This window comes from Parus major, chromosome 24 (assembly GCF_001522545.3).
Source record: "Parus major isolate Abel chromosome 24, Parus_major1.1, whole genome shotgun sequence".
NCBI lineage: Eukaryota > Metazoa > Chordata > Aves > Passeriformes > Paridae > Parus > Parus major.
The window spans coordinates 2,286,098-2,304,125 of record NC_031792.1 but is presented as its reverse complement, the minus strand read 5'-3'; the positions used below and the strand labels follow the sequence as shown (position 1 = coordinate 2,304,125).

At 43.8% G+C, this 18,028-nt stretch overlaps 1 protein-coding gene across 4 annotated transcripts in view; it reads right to left on the bottom strand.

Annotated features, from left to right (window-relative positions):
- The window catches only part of ARHGEF12 (Rho guanine nucleotide exchange factor 12), a 70,023-nt gene that overhangs the window by 49,866 nt on the left and 2,129 nt on the right, over window positions 1-18,028 (bottom strand). For 2 of the 4 annotated variants that reach the window (XM_015649795.2, XM_015649796.2), the window contains exon 1: window positions 17,708-18,022. The exons of 1 other annotated variant lie outside the window; for it this stretch is intronic. In XM_015649795.2, coding sequence (XP_015505281.1) covers window positions 17,708-17,739 — 32 coding nt within the window. In that variant the 5' untranslated portion in view covers window positions 17,740-18,022. Of the gene's footprint in view, window positions 1-13,449; window positions 13,628-17,707; window positions 18,023-18,028 lie in introns of those variants that run through there. One more of the 4 variants, XM_033519726.1, reaches the window with a different exon arrangement.

Here is an 18,028-nt window from a genome sequence, read left to right as displayed (position 1 = left end):
AAGCCCTGGGGAAGGATTGCAGGGTGAAGGGGCTGTTTTCTTTTTCTGCCCCAATAACCTAATGAAGTTTGGGAGCAGTGCTGGCGGGATAGAAATTTCTTCACGCTACACTGTCTGTTTGTGTTTGATTAATGTAAATCTTCCCAGGGCTCCGAGCACGCCCCGGGCTCCGGCTCTCCATTAACAATCGGCCAAACTGCCACGTACAGACAGAGCAGGGAAAAACCAAGATCTCTATTTTAGTCCTTGCCATAAACCCCAGAGAACTCCACCAAACTCATTTTTGGTGATTACCCAACCCCTCATTAAATTCTGTTTGGTTTTTTTCCCCCCTTGCCAAATCATGAGGCCTATTAAAAAATGAAACTGCAGCAAACCGCTTTAATACATTAATAAGAGTTATTTTCTTTTTGCATTTCCCTCAGTTCTCATGACCAAATTTTTTAGCCTGTCCAATGGATGCTGGTACCAAGCATCATCTCCAAGCCACAACTGCAGCAAGGCTGCAATTACCCAGAAGACAGGAAGCCAAAGAAATCAACTCCTACCCCTCCATCTCCCTGCTCCACGCAATAATTTCCCAGCCAGAACTTGTATTTTCCATGCTTCTCCCTTTCCCAGTGGCATGCATTATCATTTTCGAAATAGCAGAGGGCTCTGTCTCATTGGTTCCTATTTTGAAACGTTTGCCCAGCTCCTCAATTTTCTAGGAATTTCACAAATCAGAAAATGTCAGCTCTCCAGAAGAAAATGGTAACCCGGAGGGAAGGAGAAAGCCAGGCCAGGAGCAGCTCAGATCCTCACAGGAACACCCCTTCCTGTCACAATCCTCAGGAAGAAATGATCAATATTGGGGTTTTTAACCAAAGTGGAATCACAGAGTTGAGGAAGGCAGGCAAAAGAAGCTGCAAATCCCAGAGCAGGGCTTTGGATCCAGTTTGTTCATGTGAGAATCACATGCACCAAACAGCCTCTGCTGAGGGTGTCAAAACAGAGATATTTTTAAACTTGGGTTACATTCTGAAATCAAGCATTTCCACATTTTTCTCCCTAATGCTCCTTATCATCAAGTGAAACACAGATGGGACAATCTGACACACCAATAAACCTTAATTTACTAAACGATATTTTGATTAAAACATTAATATTTCCCATTTCCTTCACTGTACAGAGCAAATTCTCATTTCCCAGCTGCCTTCCTCCAGTTTATTCTTACCACAAATTTAAGGTTGCAGGTTGCTTAACAATCATAAAAATATGTAAGACATGATAGAGTATTATTTTTATATATTTGTGTATTTTATATATTTATGTCTTTTACATATTTATGTCTATTATAGATGTGTTTGTGTCTTATAAAATCCTTGTAAAAACACCCTCAAATTCATTCATTTTAAATTTTCATGCAAAATATTTAACTTGAAGTCATTAAAGTCAGTGAGGAGGAACCAGGAGTACAAAAGGAATATTCTTCAAGGCTATTAACTCAGAAGGGACATTTTCAATTCCCTGAAACTTAACAATTCTGTTCCTGGCATGAGCACTTGGGAAAATAAATGCATTTGTAGCATAAAACAAGCTTAAAAGGGTCAGAAATGGATATTGCAGCTTCTCTTCGTTATAAAGAAGTCAAACAGACTTTGAAGAATCCAAATGAAAGTTCAGCCTATCAGGAAAAACATTTAGTATAAAGAAAAAAAGAACTTTAGGGCACTGTCATGTAAGACTTAACTGTCTGGGGTTTTTTTTTTTGGCTTCTGGAAATAATTAACTTTTAAAAATTACAGAATTAATTTTTATTTCTGTTTTATCTACAGTTTTGGAGAGAAAGCAACACAATACGTCCCTTTCAAGTGCAAACCAACGCAGCTGCCAGGAAATTGTGTAAAAACAAGAAAGATTCAGGAATGGAAGTTTCTATCTTGCTTCCTACTCTGATTTCCCACATTTCCTTCCCCCAGCACGCTCAGTCACAGGACATAATAAGAAAACAATTTGGAGGAGGGGAAAAAAAAAAAAAAATTACCATAAAAAGCAAGAAAGTCTGATGCAATCAGGTTTTTAGGAGAAATCAGAGATAGCCAAGAAATGGCGAGGCTGGAAATGGAATATCACTGTTTTAAATCCACAGGGGATTTCTACAGTCCTGGACAACAGCAGGGAAAGAGGGTAAGGGAAAAAGTATGGAAAAAAAAGCATAATTAAACAAAGAAATCTCTCATAAGAACATGGGAAAGATGGGGTGGGAATAAGTAGCAAACAACTCACTTAGAGAGTTGTTTTTGCCTGTTTAGAATAAAGAATAATAAACTGCATGAAAATTAAGTTAAAGAAGTGCTTCTAAAACACCACATAAAACCCAAGCCTGAACATCCCAGGTTTCACTTTCCAGAATTTTGACATCTCCGTGCTCCATCCTTCTTTGCAAGGATCAGCAATTTTGGTCGCCGATATTTTGTATTGATTAAGGAGTCCTTTCCTCCTCGTTCAATCCCAGCTCTGAGCTGCTCAGGCTGGGCTATGGTAAATATTGACACAGAATTTCCAGACCTTTACCCCAATAGGAGCCAGGCCTGGGAAAAGCAGAGCTTCCCAGAGCTCCGTGGGGCGGAAGCCGAGCGGTCCCCGAGGAACGGAGCCCACACCCCTGTGGAAAGAAGCCAGGAGGAGCTCAACATCCCATCCTGCCACTGCTGGGGGAGCCCTGCCAGGAAATCCTCAGCCTTCAGCACACCAAACTCTCAGTTTGGGATGTGGGAACACCCTGGAGGCTGCCCCTGGGTCCCTGGAAGTGTCCATGGCCACGCTGGAGCAACGTGGGATAGAGAAAGGTGGGACAGAATCACCTTTAAGGTCACTCCAAAGCCACCCCAGCCTGGAATTCCATGATTTGGTATTTGCAGCTGAGCTGGAAAGGCCAAACCTCGCTCAGAATTTTTGGGAAGTTCAAACAGGCGTGGATGAAAAAAATCTGTCATTGCCAGACTGACCAGGATATGGGACAGATGGACACGTGCATTTTAAAGCAGTGAATCCCAAATATTATAACACATCACACCAATAAATAAAAAGCTTGCCAACGTGTTTTATTAGCCCCAAAAATTAACAGTGAGAGAATGGCTGCCCATTCCCCCATCAGAATATCCAAATACTCCACAGAGTTTTATATTAGCACCGACCCTCATTCTCTCTTTGGGCTCAGAATGTTCATCTCTCCTATTTTATGTCAAAGAATAAAACGCAACCCACACACCCTAAATAAACAGGAACTAGCAGAAGACTGCTATGGGGTTTTTGGAGAGAATGTGTAAATATAAAAATACAGACAAGAAGAAATGTGAGAAATCTGACATATTTCAGCAAGGACTGAGTTCACTCAATGACCAACCCCTTTTAGACACATCTGAAAAACACCTGAGTGTTTTCAAGCACAAAAATCACGGCCTGTTCTGTCAGTACATCCCACAAAAAGTCATAAAGGTGTTAGAGGCACGGAACTGCACTTTAATCGAGTGTGGGGAATTTTATATTTTCTTTTCTCCATCAAAAAAGAGTCTGTGTGTTGTGTCAAAACCCTTTTATTGCTCTCAGCCACTCACAAGCAGAAAAGGACTAAGAAATTTTCTCTCTGGCTGCTCTGGATGTGCTTTATGGAAAGCAGGAAACAACCTGATGAACAAATGAGTTAATATTTCATTTTGTTATCCCAACTATGCTGGGTTACATAAGAGGCACTGGAAGTTAAAGACTTCCTCTCAGGAATTTCTGCAAGTCAGAGGAGACAACTTAAGGACAGCTTAGAGCAGATAATCATTTTCCAAACCCACTGCTTCACACAGACAAACCCTTCATTACTTCAGCTCCTTCAATTACTGGAAAAACTGAAAACTGAGGTACAGAAACAGGAAATCGTTTTTGCAGCAAAAAAAGGAAATCAAAGTTGAAGTGGGAATGCTGTCCAGATCAGCCATTCTGCCTTACATCGGTACCAGAATCCCTTTTTTAAAAAATAAGTGACAAAAGTCTGTGGCACCTTGTGATGTACAGAAAATCACAGATATTTGGCACATTCAACTTATTTTGGAAGGCAATGCACATGCCAGAATTCCTGCAAACTTTCAATTTTCACAGCATTTTGCTATTTAAGAGTTAAGCAAATGTTTTTAGGATGGAGATGAGAATGCCTTAAGAAAACCCCTCAATTTTTCAAATACAATCACGGGCTGTAGCAGACACTGAGTGAAACCTGAGGACAGTATCTGCACCATGCCAGGGAAAATTCAAATTAAAGTTGGCACAGAAGAAATAAAAGATTGAATCACATGCAGAACTACTAACCACAAAGGAAAATGCAAAGGTGATTTAGACAGGGGAGAAACTGGTAAAGTGAGTGGGTGGGAAAATCAACTTTATCGCTGGAGATACAACTCAATTTATTATTTAGGATGATTCACCACCCAAATCCTGTGCTCTGGACAAAACCCACCTCCTGGGCTGCAGGCAGCTGAGCAAAAAGCCCAGATCAGCACAAGTTAGGATTAGACTGGCAACCCAGTTTAGAGTCAATCATTACAAGGCTGAACCACAGCTGTCTGCTCTTAATGCACGGCTGCATTAACCCTCAGAAAAGTGCTTTAAAAATCAGACCCCCCCCAAAAAAAAATAAAACACTGAATCATTAAAACTTCCTGCACAAAATTTGAACTCTGTGCATTTGCTGCTAATAGATATTATTGGAGTGATCTAAGCCAAGAAAAGAATTACAGAAAATTATCATTTTCTACTGTGTCACACAACAAGCAGCTGAATGGTTTCTACAGACAGTAATTAAAATAAGAAAGTTCTGGTACAAATATGGAAACTGATTAAAAGACAGCTGTAAAGTCTGCTAAATCTGTGATAAAAAAAATAAATCTGCAAAAGCAAAACATGAAAGGTCCTTTATGAAAGGGAACCCTCTTTCAGTTTCATTGTCTGGGCTGACTTCTGGCATAGGAAAATGGGTTCTGTGGAGCTGCATTTAAAAGGTCACGGAGTTTCCTTCCTTGATCTTTTACCATGAACAATTTTAGAAGGCATTAAACATTTCAGAACAGCCTATCTAAACAAATTTTTGCTTATCCTGTCATTGAATTAAGTTCAACCAATTCCAGTAAGTCTGACCAAAAAAAAATTTAAAAATTTAAAAAGGGCCCCCCCTAAAGCAGCTCCAAAATATAATATTTATGCCAGGCACTAAATGCAAACTTGAGTCCACGCCAAAACAGCATGAATTAGAGAAAAGTAATTATTCTATAGCTGACAATTTGAAAAGAGAGCAGTGAGAGCTGGGAAACTCCATTTGCTAAGACAAAATCTATTTCATTCACAGCAAACTGCCCACAGTTGTTAAAACTGTGTCATAATTCAGAGAGAGATAAAAAACACAAGAGCGATTCCATGGATTTAGCACTCAATACCTTGCTCTGGTTCTCTCCAGGGCTGGGAATTGTCAGCAATAAATACTTCCAGGCCTATAAAACTCTCTGAACTGCTCACTATTCGTCAAAAAGCAGGGAGGGAGGGGCAGAGCTTCATTTATTCTTTCCAAATAATTTTGCAGGTCCTTTTTAATTCACTATAAACTTCATCCCACCCCAGTTTTACAGTACAAAACATAAACGGACTCAAGGACAGGATCAACATCAAAATGTTGACCCCAGAAGCAAGCCAGGACTGGCTTTATCTTTATTCTATCCCACACCTGCAGCCTTGCAGTCCCAAATTCAAAAGGCAGGGAAGCAAAACCCAAGTGAAAATGCAAGGTAGCGAAACCTGTACTCACACCCCAGTCTCTGAAAAGGCATAAATCCATTTTTTTTATGCATTAAAACACACTTTCTTTGTTGCACTGAAGCAGTGGGACATGAACACACAAATTCAGAGCTCCCAGTGTTTCCAGGTACTGTTAATGAGGCAAACACCAGTTTACCTCCCCCAGAATTTGTTTTATTTCTCACTCTGTCCTCCAGCCAGTGGATAACCCTGAGCCTTTTCCAGGGCTCTCCATCTCCCCCTTCCCCTAAGGCCCAGCCCCAAAGGCACACATGGGGAGGACAGGAAGGTTTCAAACCTCGCCAGGAAGTTTTATTGTTTAATCCAACCCTGCATCTGCCTCTGCTTCGAAATTCCAAAGCAGGAACGTTCACACAGCTCACTGCACCTCCCTGGTGGGGCCTGGCAGCTGATTCACCTGAATTTTTTATTATTTAATCATAATATATTCGTACTGTGCTGGACATGAGTTGCTTCCTGCTCCTCTGGAGGGGCAGCAGGGCAGAAATCAGGCAAATTTTAACTCAGTGAGTGCTTTCCAGGTAACATTTGATCATCAAATAGACAACATGAAGTGTTTTTATTTCTGTTTAAGCAGAGCACGCACACAGCTTACCTACAGAAAGTTGAATATGCTGGCTGCTATCAGCTAGATCAGGGTCACCCATGCCTGAAAGAAACCACAACTCTCCCCCTGCTGTCCTGGCAAACTCTAAATGCCAAAACAGCCCTTCCTTCCCAATTTCCTCTCTATCAACCAGATACATTCATCACCCAGCAGCTGGCCACGGACATCTCACAGACTAACAAAATGTTGTGTTATCACCAGAACCAACAGCTGAGCTTGAGGAATTGAGATTGTCAAAGCTACCACATCTGCAAGAAACCTGGAAATGTAAAAATTAAGCACTGGTGACCAGCAGAATGTCAGTGCTGAGTGTGTTAAAGCGAAGGGAAATGCAGTTTTCTCTCAGTTCAGTAAGACAACTCCTCCCAAGATATTTTCTGCAGCAGGGAAACCACCAGGATGCCAGAGAAGTGCTTTAATCTAAAGCAAACATCTCCACGTGATGGAAAAGAGGGAGAGGGGGAGAGCCCAGGCAGCTCCTGATCCTACAAGACCAAAATCATTTGCTACTGGGCATTTCTTCCTGTACATTTCCATGGAATTGCCAGTGGGAAATTGATCCAGGAATGCTGCCACCAACCTGAGCACAAGTGAGAGAGTATTCCTTAAAATCCCACAGGGAATGAACTTCCCAGATATTGGAGAGGGCTCCTCACTGCCATACAGCTCCTCGTTGTATTTTACATTTATTCTAATTTACTGCCACGGCAAAGTGATCCAAATACAACTTGGAGGAGAATATGAAGAGAGATTTCACATTTAAATTTACAATTTAAATAAACAAGTCACAGTCCTTGTTTGAAGTGTCCAGAGCTCCTTTGTGCTCATCCCCACAACCAAATTCAAACAAACTTTTTTTATTTAACAAAAAGGAAAAAAAAAAAGAGCAACAAACCCCACCTCATTATTTGCATGTTCTTTGTTATTTTTCACCCTCTTTGAAATGCTCTTTTGGGGCAAGCTTTTTGATCTAAAAGGCATTTAATTAAACAAAAAAAATTAAAGAAAGGAAAACCCTAAATCTCTCTATACACTCCATAGCAACATTTTTTTGGGGGGAATATATATATATATATATATATATATTCCCAGGGATTGTGACTGGATTACCAAGGCCAGAACACAGCCAGATTCCCCAATAAAAAAACAGAGAAACAAACTTATTTCAAACATAAACTACAAGTTTCTTGAGACCTTTGCTGATCAAATCCATCAGTATTCCAAGAATCAGTTTGGAGATCTGAAGGAGCCATTTTCTCTGGATATGGAGAGCGACAGATGGAGCAAAATTTTCAGCACATTCTGAGCTGCTGTGATGTTCCCATCATTGCAGCCAGCCAGGAGGCTCAGCAGAGCTACCTCCCAGGAGCTGCAGGGCCAGGAAGATTATAAAACAGATATTAATTTTAAAATGTTTTTTAAAAAGGGAAAAAAAAAAAAAAAGGAGTGGGAAGGGACAGGTTTCTTTTCAGCTGGCTGAATTCCAGGGATAGGATTTAAGAGTTTTGCAGGCAGCCCAAAACTCAAGCCTGCTGCAAAGCTGTTTCCTCTCCCCCTTCCCAGCTAAGCTGAATTCTCTGTTTCTGGGGGAGGGAAGAGCCTCCTCCAGAATGCCTGAGCAGCAGCAGGGACTGTCCCCTCCACTGGAGCCCTGCTGACCTCCCATCCACCCTGCCAGGAAAGAAACCTGGCCTAAACCTGGGCTTGTGCCTGGCTTACCAGGGCCAGAAAGGGAGGCCAAGGCACGGGGTGAGAAGGTGCAGACACCAAAAACCACTGCTGGAGTGTCACTGGTGAGTGTGGAAGCTGATAATGAGCCTGCTAAAAGGGAAAGGGAGACGAGGTCAGGGTTTGCTGTGCCATACATACAGCTGAAGTTGCACTGGTTAATATCCAAAATAAACACCACTCCAGCATTTACAGCCAGTACCAACATTCCTACATCTTTCCAGACTGCAAGAAACATGTGCTTGCCTTTTTTTTTTCCCCCTTTTTCCCCTCACTATTTCATTCTCGCAGCAATTGCCATAACGTGCTTGACCCGAGTGTAAAACTTTGGATTTCAGTTGTACTCAAAGGGGCTGCTGTGCTTGGCAAACAATATTTACCAATTCCAAATATTATCAAACTCTTACACCAAATCACCCAGCACTGAAGTGTCTAAACCTGTGCTCTAGAGATCTAGATATCTAGACAGATAACCCAGCTGTTTCTAGGGAATAATGACCTAGAGAACTCTGCTCTTTTACATCATTATTCCCAAATTATTGTGAGGCGTTTGCTTGTACTGCTGACGGCTCAGGGCAGAGCAGCACCTGCACAGGTTTGGGCGCCTTTTGGCACATCCTCCCAGCAAAGCAAACCCCACAACAAGTGCAGAGGGCTCTGTGCAGGATCCCCAGAGCACCTTCCCCAGCCAGAGCGACCGAGGGTGTCGGGTTTGCTCAGATCAGATCTGCGCCCACAGGAACCGCTTCCGCTCCCCAAACCGCAGGGCCTGCGCAGGGCAAACCACAACCTATCATTTGGTGCCTCCCGACAGGCTGCAGGAACAAATTGCCAGCTGGAGAGCTGCACTTCAGCACCAGGAGATCTCTTTCATCCCTGGCACACAAGGATTCCCCCCATCCTTACGTTTAGGAAGTCCACATGATATGAATTCCCTCTCCTCTACTGCAGCTCCCCCTGGATATTTGCCAGAGCTGATGCTGCTGCCTCAGTCAGGACAGAGTATGCAGCAGCAGGGAAAATCCCTCTTTTAAATCCCCACAACAGCAGCTCACTTTTGGCTGAGGTCGCCATCTCATTTAGGACATCACATAATTATAATTTTTCAAAAGCTGGGGGAAAAAAATCCTATTGATGCAGAGCAGAAAACAACGTTGCGCTCTCGCTTGCAAAGCAGCAGCTTTGAAAGGCAGCGAGCAGAAAAACAGGAATTATCGGGAGCCAGCTCTAACGCTGTCACATGGGAGCTGCTGTCACTCAGAGCAGCCTCCTCAAGAGCCAGCCAGGCGCTCCCAGACCCTGACCGTGTTCCCTCGGTCCTGCACAGCCCGCTGAGCTGTAGCCCTGCCTGCTCAGGGCTTTGTGCTTCCAGCAGCAGCTCCTGGCCCTGGAGGCTGCCATGTGCCTCCAGAGCACGGGGCAGCCAGGAAACCTCTCTCCTATCTGGCAGCTGCCACCAGCTCTCCCATTTCTCTCCCTCTCACTCACTTCCTATTGATTTCTCCTGTCTCGCACTGCAGCTTTTTCCTATTTCCTTTCCCTGCTCGCTCGTTATGGCTCCCCTCCTTTAATTCTCTCCTTTTCCACGTTTTCCATCGCTTTTCTGGCAGCTTTGATCTCGGCAGAACCTTCTTTTGCATCTGGGCACAGCAGAAAGGCAGCGGTGCCTCTGTGGCATGGAGCACTGAGAGGAGACGCCTTGTCTGAAGTGCTGCCAAGAAGCTGCACCAACAGCCACTATCATAACAGGCTAAAAAAGACTTTCAAGCAGCCATCAGATGCTCCAGGTGAGCCTGCAGGTTGAAGCTTGTCTGTTTATGGGAGTGGTGGACTCCCAGTCCTTCGCCTGTCTCGCATCAGTCTGGTGCTTTATTAAACACACGGGGCTTTTCCTCCACGCTGGGAAATGCTTGCTCAGGTCAATCCAGGTCCCACCTAGGTTTTCCAGCCCCTCTCCAGCACTGCAGCTCTCTCAGGATTCTAGAAAAGAGTGTTTAACCCTTTGTAGGTTACTGATGCCACTTAGGAAGTCACCCAGGACTGCATGTGATACCCCAAACCAGGATTCACAGCCTGCAAATAAATACAGGACCAGCTTCTCACAAAAACAAGAGTAAATTGTGCTGCTACTGAGAGATTCAATAAGGAACAGCACCTGAATAAAATTCAGATTCCCACAAATATCCCTGAAAATTTCCAAAACATATTTCAAGGGCTCAGGAGTAAATCCAGTTTGAGTTTTGCCCTTGCAGCCACAGTTCTTGTGCCAAGTCAGAGCAACCAAGAGCTGCCAGAACATGGACATTCTCTCTCAGGTTTTTTTGCATCAACATTTCAATTTTTTTGTACCACCAAGAGAGGCCCTGCTTCTTGATTCACACAGTTCAACTTTTACACAGTCCTGCTCCCTGCCCATTAAAAAAGGTTTATTTTTTTGGAAGAACTGAGCCCTGAGTCAGGCTGGGACACGCTTGTGACCCTCCTGCCAGGACATCAGCATCCCAGGGACTGACAGGACAATGATCCACATCACACCAGAATTATTCCAAGTCCAGAAACCTGTGCTGTGATCTTTCCCACCTCAGGAAGGACTCCTCTCATCTGCTTTCCCAGTGCCACAGCAATTCCATGAAACACTTTTGCCACCGAACATCCCAGCCTAGACCTTTCAACGTTGTCAAAACAAGAGCTTAAAATAGCCCCACAGGATCACATTTAAGTGCTTGCCAACAAATGTAAACAGCAATGTTTCTTATTTACCATCAGGCTCTGCAAGAAAGGGTTCCTGCCCATGGGCCTCAGAAGTCAAACAGACACAACACTGAAAATCCTCAAGGAAAGGATGCAGGCTGGCAACAAAACATCCAGACGATTTGTGAATGTCACAGGCCGAACACTGTTTGTTTGGCTTTTACTATTTATACTTATGCTTACATTTGAAACATAAGGACGCTGTTTTTTCCTGTCATTTTAATGTATTTATTTTTACATGTTTTCTTTTCAAAGAAAAATGAGTAAACGTCGCTTCTTCCTGTCTTTCTCTAAGTGTGCTGTTACTATTTTGTATGTATCCTGCCTTGTATTTTATCCCTTTTGCATTCTTAATCAAACACTGCACATTTTACATCCCTTTTCATTTTACTAATTCCCTTGCTGCTGCTTCTCCTGTCCTTATTTTAAGCCCTCTCTTCTGATGTTGAGATACTACCAACATCCAGGCTCCTGACCCTTAAGTTTAATCAAGCTGAGACATGAACTAAGACTTTTATTCTTTAAACCTAATAATTACCCAGAACAGGGCCACAGAACACAGCATCACCTACCTGAAAATATGCATTTAAGTCTATTTTCTCTTACTAGTATTGACATCTCTTACACAGGAAAATCTGCTTATCTCAAAGCAGATAAAATATCAGGGGGAGTGCTTAGGCAGAGGAATACTTGGAATGCTACAAGAAGCACTTTTACAGCAACTCATCCACTGGAAACTCGAGGATAATACAAATGGGATTCATTAATAAATCTCCAACTGCTAATTTTCAGAGGGAAGGAAGAGGTATTCAAGGAGAAACCTGGAGGATAAAGGCTCAAGGCAAGAGGCTGAGCTTATCTTTGAGGCAGCACAGCCAACATACCTCCCTGGTGACCCAAAGGACCACCTCGAGGTGGAGTGGAGAATTCAGTCTCCAGACCAAAGCAAACACTGCTCCTCCCCGAGACACTCTGCAAACTACAGCACAGGGCTGGGGTGGGAATTACAACCACAAGAGGTAGAGGATGCTGCTCAAAATACTACGGGGAAAGTGGGAGAACAAGAGTTAATGTCAAAAATCCTGTTGGTTATACTCCAAAGCTTCTCAGGGAAACAGAAGCAGTCAGTGAAGCTACCCGAATTCTTTAGAGACAAATTCACTGGGAGACCCCCACAGCAGGAAATAACCAAATAATCCTGGTGCCTGGCTATGAAGTATGGAGAATAACTGGTACAGGTGTCTGTACCACCTTCCCCAGGCAAATTCATCACTGCTCTGTACGGCCTCAGGATGAACTGCCAAGACCTCCAGTGCCTAAATCACTACTTCTACACTAAAACACCACTTCCACACTAACCATTACTTCTACAAACCCAGCACTTTTACAACAAGGTCCAGACCAGTTGTGAGAGTGAACAGAAGACTCTTTGATTTCCAGCAGGACGACTGTGGCCACTGCTGTCACCCTCCAGGACCAAAGAACTCTCCTCCCACACAGGTCATGGAAGTCAAAGGACACCAGTGAACACCCACAAATCCCACCAGCGACCTCAGCAAACTCCTGCTCCAAGGGCAAGCTGCACTTTCCTTCTCAAGCATCTCCAGCTAGGACAGCACTGAAATGATTTTTTTTGCTGCTAACTTCCTGTAGATGTGGACCAGAATTTTGAAAATCTAAAACTGAAGGAGCCAGCATCCCAGTCCCTTTCCTAATCCATCCATTTGAAATGTTAAAATGCCATTAACAGGAGTTCTGTGCACAGGGAGAATTATACAATTGGGCTCACAGATGAAATATCATTCCTGCCTCCACCCAAATAATCACAACGCCCACAGCTCTACTCAAAACTAGAAAATCAAGCTCACCTCAGCTCCTGTCTCCAGTAAAAGCCCTAATAAACTATGCAACATGAAGTGGTAGCATTTGTGTCCCAGCCAGCAGTAAACACTCCAGCCAGTCCTCTCTTCTGCCAGCCTCAAGAACAGCAAAATAAAACATGAATTTATGCACAGACTCTGTCAACTGCTAATTTCCAAACACAGCGAAGGCACAACGATGGAAAGCCCCACTCAAACACTACTATTCTTTTTAATCCTTAGATCTCACGCTGCAGCCTATTTTCCATAAATATTGGACTTTACAAGCTCTACTAATTAAAAAAATGCGTGATAATGACATCTAACTAGTCAGTAACACTAACTAGTCAGTAACACTAAGGTGTGACTTTCTGTGTAGTTCTTACCCTGCTGGAAGAAGTAAAACCCTTTTTCCCCACCACACAGTCAAAGAATTCCCAATTACTACAGGGACTTCCAAAGAGCCAAAGACAGGGAAAGTGCATCTAAAGCAGATAAGAAACAATTAGAGTCTATTTTAATACCAAGTCAGGAGCAAATCACCAATTAAAACTTCTCAAGGGTAATTATGTGTAAATTCTACCTCTGCTGTTTTCCAATCATAGCAACAGAAACTACAGCATGGTTATAAATAAAACTCATTTGCAAGCAACTGCAGAGAAGACTCACCAGTTCCTCAGCAAGGTCCTGCGAAAGCAAGAGCCTCCTTTCTTTTATTGGCCTTTAATAAACAGAAAGAAACATAAAGCAAGTCCTGCAGCCGTGCAATTGCTCAACCCTGAAGTGTGTTTGGAACAGTGACAGGAAGAAAAATACAGTTAACTCCGAGAGTGAAAAAAAATTAATGGCACACAAATGTTTCTTTAGTGTCATAACAGGATACAGCCGAGCTCGGGCCGGCCTTTGGTGGCCGAGCAGAGGCTGGAAATGGCTGAATTTCAGAATTTCAGCCCGGCCCCAGCGTGGCCTTGGGAAGAATAAAGCCCTTATCTCACCCGGCCATGTGTGGCTGGCCATGCACAGCACACAGCAACGCCCAGAGCTGGCCAGTGTCCGGCCAGGAGAACTCCAGAGGCAGGGAATGTGGGCACACTCCAGCAGGAACAGGAAAACTCCTCCAACAAACCCTGCCCAGCTGCCTGCTGCCCCTCAGCTGCTCACAGACAGGCTGCAAAGTCTGCCAGGAACAGCACCCAGCACCAAAAATCCAGCTGAGCACCAGTGAGTAGCCAAAAGTAGATTTTTTGCAGGTTGAAAGATATGGGAAATCTCACCTAAATCCAGAGCTGGCTGAAGCTCTGTCACCTGACTGATTCTAGATACCTTTAGGATAAGAAAGGTCCCCTCGATGCGCAGATTTCCTTCCACTAACGATCAAGTCAAGCCAGATGAGCAGCTCGGGGACGTCTACCTCAAAGACTCACTAAGCTCAGCAAGATAAATGCCACCTTAGGAGGCCTCTGAACAAATACAGCATAGCCAAGAGAGGATTAAATTAAGAGGGTGTAAATGTTTACAAACATAAAGGAGCAGAGCAGCAAGGCTGGAGATGAAGAGTTTGATACGGTCCAATGCGCACCAGGACGATGGAAAAAAAAAGCAGCTGACAAAGTAAAAGAACATCCTGAGGGAAAGAAGGGGAAGTTAAATCAGTGTTTAACTCTCTCAAACCATCAGCAGCCGTGCAAGGCACCATGGCTATCCTGGAGAAAGCTTTGCTGATGGGTTTTTAAGCCTCAAGTGCTATGTTAGGAGATAAGTTTTTGTCCGCCTGCAGCCTTTAGGTGCTCCCCCAAATGCTGACGGTGTGTCAGGAGCTCCTCCACGAACTCTGAACAACCACGGCACTCTCAGGAGTCCCAACATCTGCTCTGCCTTTTCTCTTTAATGCCTGGTATTCCCCCACTCCCCCAGGCACTCACTTCCCTCCAGACTGGAGGCACTTGAAGAAAAAGACACCGGAAAACGATGCTGCTTTGGGAGTTCTGATAACAGAATCTGAGCATAACCACTAGCAATATTAACTGGGGTAAGGTTTAGTCCACAGAGAGAATGAGCCCAGACACACTCAGATATGAACTGGCCTGACTGTGTTTCAGCAGTGCCAGACACTAAAATCCATTCAACTTTCCTGGGAAAGAGGACAAAAATAAAAGGAGGGGAAAAAAATAAAAAAATAAAAAGGAGGGGACTTAATAAAAACATCATTTATCATCCTGGCTCCAGAAGAGCACCAGAAATGGCTGTTCATACACTTCTAATTTTTATATTTAATGGTAATCATAACATCATCAATAAAAACAAGAGATATAAAACATGTCAAGGATGAGACAAGGACAATATGGACAAGAGAAACATGACAGCTGTCAAATCATTACCACCTAAAAACGAAGAGATACCAAAGGAAATATCTACAGTCTGTAAAGTGGATTTAGGCGGCTCTATATATGCAAAATGCAAATATGTAAAGCTAATATGGAGAAAAATCCAGGCCCAAGCTACCCTATTATATTCCTAATACCATCTGGCACAGATGCAAACTGGGTTTTCCTGGTTTAAGGCAATTCCCATCTCAATCCCACCAAGGCAGGTGATTGACAAACACAAAGAGAATTGAACATGTCAGATGATTTATTCCACGTAGATCTAATGACAGTGGAAGCAGCAACATTATTTATATTGCACCTGCTTTACATTCCAAGCTTAAGAGGGAGATTGAAAGAGGCAACACGGAGACTCCGTGGGCCTGGAGGGAAAGGGGAATGTTCTGCAAAGACAAGAGTGATCAAAAACCATCCCCTCCAAACCCTGCACAATGCTGGGGATGAAAAGGAACGGCAGAGATTCACGTGATGGGAACAAACACCCTCACCGTGTCTGGGGTTCTGCTGAAAGGTTCAGCCAGGGAATAAATCAGAGAATCATTAGAGAATCCCAGAATGGTTCGGCTTGGGAGGGACCTTAAAGATCATCTCAGTCCCATCCTCCTGCCATGGGCAGGGACACCTTCCACTATCCCAGGGTGCTCCAGCCTGGCCTTGGGCACTTCCAGGGGACCCAGGGGCAGCCACAGCTTCTCTGGGCACTGTCACCACCCTCACAGGGAACAATTTTGCCCTAATAACCAATCTAACCCTACTCTGAGTTTGAAACCATTCTCCCTTGTCCTGTCACTCCAGGCCTTTTAAAATAGTCTCTCTCCATCCTCCTTGTAGGCTCCTTCAGGTCCTGGCAGGCCACAATGAGGTCACCCCAAAGCTTCTCCTTCTCCTGGCTGAACCATGGCCATGACTTTGTATCCCAGAGCTGGGGCTGCTTCAGGCCAGAGGTGAAAAATAGTGACAAGAAGAGATCCAGTTTCTCCACATTCCCCCAGCCATCCCAGAAATCTCAGTGTTGTGGAGACAGCTCCTCACCTGACATTAAAAGCCTTTTGATCCAAAACCTTAATAGAACACCAAACAGAAACATCCTCCTGACATGACTGAGAGCAAAAGGAAATGAGACATTTTTTTGTCTCCGCTGCATTTTCAATTTGGCTGCTCCAATTCAATAATGGAAAGTATTTTGTTTTACTAACAAGTAAATTAAATTCCCTGTTCTCGTGCTTTTCCTTTCCATGCATCACTCAGCTGCATCTCGGTATGAAAATCCTGTCGCTCTTTTTGATATCATGCAACTGCCACAAGACATATGGCCTGAAGTACACAACAAAATCCTCACAAATCCACTGAAATGCCTTTTTACTGTCATTGCCTTGCCTGGTACAGAGGAAAACATCCTGCAACTCAAGCATCGTTCACGCACTGCAAAAGAGAAAATTCTGCAAGTACAAACTACAGAATTAATTGCCAAGATTTAATGCTCTGTGAACAGCTGTAAACACAGATTGCACACAAGTCTGGGCTGTCCCAGAGCCCCTTGGACTGTGAGGAGCTGTGGAGTCAAGACAAGGCCTGGGTTTAAGTGAGAACCACACTCAGTCTCTCTCCTGCCCATACCTGGAGCCTGAAATTGGTGAGCTCGAGCACCCAAAAGCATCATTGCTCCATCCCAGCCCCAGCTTCGCTGCTGTACCAGAACTGCTTGGTCATGAAAGGCCAAAGCGAGGCCTTTGCCACACACATTCACACCTTAACCACCAAAAAGATGCGATGAAGATACAATAAAATACATTAAATGTTTTTTACAGCATACAGTGTCAAAAAAAGGTATATTTTCTTCTCATTAAAAAAAAAAATCTGGAGACACTCATTCCACTCACTTGCCTTAAAAGCATGTTAAAATGTTTCCTAGTTAACTTTTTTTTTGGTCACTTTTTTCCTCCCTTCCTCTGCAACATCCCAGTACAAATAAGAGAACTCCAGAGGTAATGAAAGGCACCTGCAGAGCAGCCCAGAGGTCCAAGCAGGTCTCTAAAGGCAGGTTCCTGCTAAGGTAGACACCAGCAGACATTCCTGCTTGTCAACTATCCCTCCTGCCCTCACCTGGAGTGACCTCTCTGCAGTACTTGACCCAAGGAGACCCAAGTGCATCCTCAACACGGCCTCTGAGTTCAGGCTGGAGCTGGATCCTAAATTCTGGTGGCTTCTCCTGCTTAAAGGCCTTGCAGAACACTTGCTTTCGGTGCTCCCCGCAGCACCAGCCCATCCTGAGAGCTCAATTACCACCCCTGGCTCCTACAAAGTCAGCCTGGCAGGCCTGAAAGCTGTTGGACTTGAAATACTCCGGTTTCAAAGTTAACCCAGTTGCTTTGACAGTCAAGACACCCTCGGTTCCCAGAACCTCTGATTTAATCCTGCTTTTCTGATCCCGTCTGTCACTGAAGCCAGAACACAAAGTACGTGAGTTCTGCGAATATACACACTTCAAAAAAAAAAAAGGAAAAAGGAAAAAAAAATATCAAGAAATCTCATTTTACACTGACCTGTCCGTGATTGTGGACTGTGTGCCACTCATTGGAGCCTTTGGCAAGAAGTCGTATTATCCAATTTACATTTTACTCTTATTGCAGGAATATGAACGAGGCTTTGCCTCTCACATGCACCGAGGTTCAGGATCCAGCCTTGCTCCAGAACAGGCATGCACAGAGGACAAACTCAGTTCAAGGGCAGGAGAAGGGAACAAAAAAAAAAAAAAAAAAAAAAAAAAAAAACAAAAAAACAAACCCAATCCGAAACAACTCCAAAACTCTTCTTTGCAGTCACCCAGAATATCCAAACCACGGAAGTGGGGCGTGGGGGGATAA